The 6,747-nt window shown below is 48.4% G+C and overlaps 1 protein-coding gene across 1 annotated transcript; it reads left to right on the top strand.

Annotated features, from left to right (window-relative positions):
- The first annotated feature begins 250 nt into the window (after positions 1-250).
- LOC121497689 (glyceraldehyde-3-phosphate dehydrogenase-like) lies at positions 251-6,517 on the top strand. The gene is made up of 4 exons (XM_041767438.1): positions 251-259; positions 2,853-2,913; positions 5,533-5,674; positions 6,373-6,517. Exons 1-4 carry the CDS (start codon positions 251-253, stop codon positions 6,515-6,517), a joined length of 357 nt encoding a protein of 118 aa, XP_041623372.1.
- The last annotated feature ends 230 nt before the right edge of the window (positions 6,518-6,747 follow it).

The raw sequence follows: 6,747 nt of genomic DNA, 5'->3' as shown, positions 1-6,747 counted from the left end.
CCAGAAATCACCAACAGCTGATCCAAGAGCTTGAGTTGAAGTTGTAGATTCAATCTGAAGGCAAACCAGGCAGAATTCAGTCTTCTTCAGTGATCCTCTATTAGCTCCTTCTACTGATTACACGAGGCCCACCATGTTACTGAGGGTATTCCACTTTACTCAAAGCTTATTGATTTAAAATGTTTATCTCATTTAAAATATATCTTCACAGAAATATCCAGGCTGGTGTTTGGTTGAATATTGGGGCACCATGGCCCAGGTAAGCTGATACATAAAATTCACCACCACAGGCCTTACCTAGAATGAGAGAAGGCAGGGATCATCTTCACAGCAGAGGTTGGCTGTACTGCCAGCTAGAACACCTGTAACAAATGCCAAGTCAGTGGCTCCTAGACTGAAGACATGTTGAGCTGGAGACGACAACAGGTGGAACCGTTACTCACCTGAGAAGCAGGTGAGGGAGGAGGTGAGGGAGGAGGTGAGGAGTTCACTAGTAACTGAGGTGCTGGGATCTGCAAGGGCCTGTTTCATGAGCTTCCCTCAGGGTTCCTAACAGCTGTCACCACCTGGAGCACTCATGCGGCCAGGTGGGGTGTCTGACAAGGACATATGCAGCGCTGGAGTGACAATCACTTGTTTGTCCTTCCCCCTGGGTTGCAAGTGTGAGGACAGGACTGTGACACGCTGGGGTTAAAGAGGGCCACCGCCTCTTTGACACTGTGCTTGCCTGGGGCTAGAGGCGACAGTCCTTGCTTGCGAGTCTCTGCTGGCCTTAAAACTCACTTGGCTGATGGAACGCAGCTGATGTGTCATCATGTCCCTTCTTGGGGAACCCAAGAGCCTCACATTTGCGCTCTTGGAACCCAGCCACCATGCTGGGAGGAAGCCCAAGCTGGTCTGCTGGAGAGAGGCCACATGGGGTGGCCCCGGAACATGAGACAGCACGTGTGCAGAGGGCGAGCTTGGGGGGCCTGTGAACTGAGGCACTTACAGACACTTGGTGCCAGCCCTCCATCATGTGACAGACCTTGTTGGGCCTCCCAGGCTGGCCCATGCCCCACACGGACACATAAGTGTGAGCCATCTGCAGTGAGAAGAACCACCAGTCAGACCATGGAATCATGAGAAATAAAATGCTGTCTTCAGCCCCCATGCTTTGGGGCAATTTGTCATGCACCAACAGATCATCGAAACACACTAGGAACAGAAAGTGGCCAGAGGCCAGATTAAAGAGTTTTATTCAGGAAATATCCAGCCTTCATAAAAAAGGAAATTAAAGATTTCATGTAGAAAAATGATTCACTCACGACCTACTTGTTAGACATATGCAAAGGCTTGGCAAGGGTCTGATCATTGGAGCAACCACTGAGTGGGTAGCGCTGACATTCTGGACGCCAGGGAGAACCTCAGCTTGGCCATCACCAGCTGTGACACCTGGGGCTAATCATTTTCTGATTCGTGACTTATAGAAACACCCCTGAAGTTGTAGCTTTCAGAGCTGCTAAAGGAAGGTGGTTTGTCACGCAGGAGAAATGGCCCTGGTGACGCTGACATGAGCGCCCAGCCCCCCAAGCTCCACAGGGGTAGCAGGAATTCTGACAGGATAGCGAGAGAGCACGGAGATGTCCTAAAGGCATTTCATGCTCCTGGTGGGATGATTTCAGGAACCAGGAGCCCAAGTATAAAGAATCGAGGAAGCAAACAAACCGAGGTCAATGGTGTACATTCCCGGGGGACCTGGGGCTTCCTGACTACCTCCTGACAGTCCTAAGAATTTAAATCCAGAGAGATCAAGGCAAGTGAGAAGCAAGTGAAGTTATTAGCTGCCTACAATGGAAAGCTACACCTGTCTCTGTAATCCGGAATAAAAAATGCCCAGAAGCCGTGATGGAAAGCCCCTTCCAAGGCCTGGAGCCTCTTGCCTATAGAAAGAGGGGCCCTGGAAGCAGCTCTAGAAGATAAAGCAGGGCCAGCAACAAGCACATGAGAAAATGCTCCGCATCACTTGCCATCAGGGAAATACAAATCAAAACCACAATGAGATACCACCTCACACCAGTGAGAATGGGGAAAATTAACAAGGCAGGAAACAACAAATGTTGGAGAGGATGCGGAGAAAGGGGAACCCTCTTACACTGTTGGTGGGAATGTGAACTGGTGCAGCCGCTCTGGAAAACTGTGTGGAGGTTCCTCAAAGAGTTAAAAATAGACCTGCCCTACGACCCAGCAATTGCACTGTTGGGGATTTACCCCAAAGATACAGATGCAATGAAACGCCGGGACACCTGCACCCCGATGTTTCTAGCAGCAATGTCCACAATAGCCAAACTGTGGAAGGAGCCTCGGTGTCCATCGAAAGATGAATGGATAAAGAAGCTGTGGTCTATGTATACAATGGAATATTCCTCAGCCATTAGAAACGACAAATACCCACCATTTGCTTTGACGTGGAGGGACCTGGAAGGTATTGTGCTGAGTGAAATAAGTCAATCGGAGAAGGACAAACATTATATGGTCTCATTCATTTGGGGAATATAAAAATTAGTGAAACGGAGTAAAGGGAAAGGAGAGAAAATGAGTGAAAATATCAGTGAGGGTGACAAAACATGAGAGACACCTAACTCTGGGAAATGAACAAGGGGTAGTGGAAGGGGAAGTGGGCAGGGGGTTGGGGTGACTGGGTGGTGAGCACTGAGGGGGGTACTTGGCGGGAGGAGCACTGGGTGTTATGCTATATGTTGGCAAATTGAACTCCAATTAAAAAAAAAAAAAGCAGGGCCAGGCTGGAGGGGAAAAGGGAACTCTTGATGGGTCTTTTCCATGACTGACAATCTGAATCTGTCTTCTTCCAGGGCCCAGGCCATCAGTGCCCAGCCTGCCCTCCAGCAGCCCCACACAGCACCTATTACGCAGGTCTGCTATGGCTCTGCCTCAGGGCAGGTGTTTGGGGGAAGGACATAGGAAGGAGAATAGCCATCACGACTCTACCTGAATTGTGTCCATGTGTCTACGTCAGTAGGAGCTTCTCCTCAGCTCTGGCACCCAGCAGTGGAAGCCAGTGTCCTTCCCAACACTCATGGATGGTCAAACACCTCCAACCTTGGAACTCAAATAATTGTGCCACATTCTGCTGCTCTCGTACCCCACTAAAATGCCAATCTGATGCTCTTCCCTTTGTTCCACACTCTCCTTCTGACCAGTTGCCATTTCCCTATATTCATTGTTCCTCTCAAATTCTCTTCCTCTTCTCTTCCCACTCACAGTTCTCCCCTCTCTCCTCCTTAGTCTCACCCTTTATCACCTCCTCTGTCTCTCCCTCCTCTTCATAGCATTAAAAATTCTTTCAGATTCTAGTTAATAAAAGACTGGGGCACCTGGCCAACTCAGTCAGTTTTATGTTTGCTTCCTTTACCACAATTTAAGGGTGGAGATCCTGCCTCATTTGAACTATGTTCATTCATTTGATAAATATTTATTGAGTGGCTACTACATGCTCTCGGGGCATTGTGGGAAGCATGAGAGATACAGACAGATGTGGCCCCTATTCTCATGAAACTTGCAGCCCAGCCATGAACACAGATGATTAGGGAATAAAAATTAAATGGGGTGATTATTTTACTGGGAGATTCACCCTTCCACAGGATTAATGTAGTACCTGACACTCAATTTTTATTGAGCAAATACTCCTTCAATGCAAGTAATGATACTGATGTCATATTCCTACTAAGAGATTATAGGTAAATTAATATCATGCTTGTTTTCAACTGCTCCCATTTCAACCTCAAAGTTAAAATAGAAGTAAAAAACATTAGTCTAATGACACACTTGAACCGAGCTAATATGAATCTTAAATTAGCTTAAGTATTAATATGATTTGGGCATCTGTTGTCTCCTGGAGGACAGTGCTATGTGTCAACCTCAAGTACACATCCTTAGCTCAGCAAATGACTCAACAGCAGTAAAGTGTGGTTTCTTTCTGAAATTGGACTAAGTTCAGCGACCCAAATTTAACTGCCTTCTCCTCTTCCTAGAATCTTCTCTATAGAGGATTTTCAAAACTTGAGTGAAAAGCTCCCCATCTGGACTATAGTGAGGGTCATGGCAAACAGCACAGAGTGTGCCACTGTTGCATGCTCAGCTGATGCCATATTCCTTCATTGTGTGGCCCCACCCAGACTCTGGCAGAACATCTGTGGTTGACAATAAGTCTGATTTCACATTTTGGCTCCACCATAGGCATTGTCATAGGAACTGAATGCATGCCCAAAGGATTGTAAACAAGGAGCTATTCAGCAACAAATATCAAAAAGAAAAGAAAAAGAAAAAAGTCTGTGTCTTTCTCTTTTTTCTAGTTCTCCAGGATTCCTTCATAGGTCCTCATGAAAACCTTCCACCATATTGGTTTCCACCTAAATGCTTAAAGGTTTCTTTGGAGAGAGACAGCAGCCTCTGTCTTGGGAGAAAATGTACTCCCTCCAGCATGTCGCCCTATTGAAAATGTCCAGCTGCCCCAACATGAGATATCAGAGTTTGGGGAGATAGGCCAAGACTGCAAGAACAATGCTGCTGCGGTCATCAGCAGGAGAATGGGGAGCAGGAAGGGCACTGGAGTGGCCAAGCAGAGCGCGGGTCCCTGCCGTCTGCTATTGAAAGAGTCAAGTGTCACTGGGGAGAATTAGGGGCTGGTAGAGGTGAGTCCAGAGACAGAAAAAGGTAAATGGTGCTCCTGGGGCAATCCTGCTCCTCCCAGAGCACTCCTGCCCATGCAGGCACCTCCATATTTTCCTCTTACTCCCATCCACAGGGCTTCTGGAAGGTCCTCCCTTGAGCTTGTCTTTCCGAGTCTGACCATATTCACTTTACGGTCCTTAGGGACTCACAATGTTCAAGATATGAGACTTGAGCATACTGCTTACTGAAGTGGTTCACTCAGCCTCTGTGGTCTTGGGGTGTACACAAGTGTGTTCACATAGGATGCACACACAGGGGTGCATATATTTTTGTTTCAAAATACACATGATACTACTTACTTTTCTATTAGTGGAATGACCCATCATCCTGGGATGGCAAGGATTTTCCTGATTTTCGAATTGAAAGTCACACATATTTCAATCTCAGAGGAACTGAGATGCTTGGTTGCTATCTCTGTAAAGGAAATTTAGATTTCCATATGTTCTGACCATCATGCTGGCTCAGCAGTGTTCTCAAATGGAAACCTTGCATATAATACATAACTGAGTGAGGGTAAATTGGAAGCCAGAGGACTGAGATCTTTCCTATGTAAAAGAATCTGAGGGGTGCCTCGAGCTCTGGAACCCCCTGGCTCAGATCCTCCCTCACTGGCCAGCTGGACCCACTGGACAAAGGCAGGGCCAATCTGTGCCTCAATTTCCTCATGTCCAACAGTGGCTCCCTCCCTCTTGTGATTGTGAGAATTAAAAGTGATGATATAAACAAAGGACTCGGCTCTCTGCTCCTCCCCATCCGACAGCCAGCCGCAACTTCTAGTGCAGGGCCAGCTGTGTCCCTGAGACACGACGGTGAAGGTCGGAGTGAATGGATTTGGCCGTATTGGGCGCCTGGTCACCAGGGCTGCTTTTAACTCTGGCAAAGTGGATATTGTCGCCATCAATGACTCCTTCATTGACCTCAACTACATGGTGTACATGTTCCAGTATGATTCTACCCATGGCAAATTCCAAGGCTAAGAATGGAAACTTGTCATCAACGGGAAGGCCATCTCCATCTTCCAGGAGCCAGATCTCGCCAACATCAAATGGGGTGATGCTGGTGCTGAGTATGTTGTGGAGTCCACCGGAGTCTTCACCACCATGGGGAAGGCTGGGGCTCACTTGAAGGGTGGGGCCAAAAGGGTCATCATCTCTGTCCTTCTGCTGATGCCCCCATGTTTGTGATGGGTGTGAACCACGAGAAGTATGACCACTCCCTCAAGATTGTCAGCAATGTCTCCTGCACCACCAACTGCTTGGCTCCTCTAGCCAAAGTCATCCATGACCACTTCGGCATCGTGGAGGGCCTCATGACCACCGTCCATGCCATCACTGCCACCCAGAAGACCGTGGATGGCCCCTCTGGGAAGCTGTGGCGTGATGGCCGAGGGGCTGCCCAGAACATCATCCCTGCTTTCACTGGCGCCACCAAGGCTATGGGCAAGGTCATCCCTGAGCTGAAAGGGGAGCCACTGGCATGGCCTTCCACCCCCAACGTGTCAGTTGTGGATCTGACCTGTCGCCTGGAGAAAGCTGCCAAATATGATGACATCAAGAAGGTAGTGAAGCAGGCATCAGAGGGCCCCCTCAAGGGCATCCTGGGCTACACTGAGGACCAGGTTGTCTCCTGTGACTTCAACAGTGACACCCACTCTTCCACCTTCCACGCCGGGGTGGGAATTGCCCTCAATGACCACTTTCTCAACCTCATTTTCTGGTATGACAATGAATTCGGCTACAGCAACTGGGTGGTGGACCTCATGGCCCACATGGCCTCCAAGGGGTAAGAGCCTCCTGGACCACTAGCCCCAGCAAGAACAAGAGGAAGAGAGAGGCCCTCAGCTGCTGGGGAGTCCCTGCCCCAACTTAATCCCCCAACACACTGAGAACTTCCTGAGCTCCAATTTACATCCCAGACCCCAAGGAAGGGGAAGGGCTTGGGGAGCCCTACCTTGTCATGTACTATCAATAAAGTATACTGTACCCCACAAAAAATAAATAAACAAACAAACAAACA

This window comes from Vulpes lagopus, chromosome 8 (genome assembly GCF_018345385.1).
Source record: "Vulpes lagopus strain Blue_001 chromosome 8, ASM1834538v1, whole genome shotgun sequence".
In the NCBI taxonomy this organism is placed as follows: domain Eukaryota; kingdom Metazoa; phylum Chordata; class Mammalia; order Carnivora; family Canidae; genus Vulpes; species Vulpes lagopus.
This window is presented reverse-complemented; position numbering and strand designations above follow the sequence as displayed.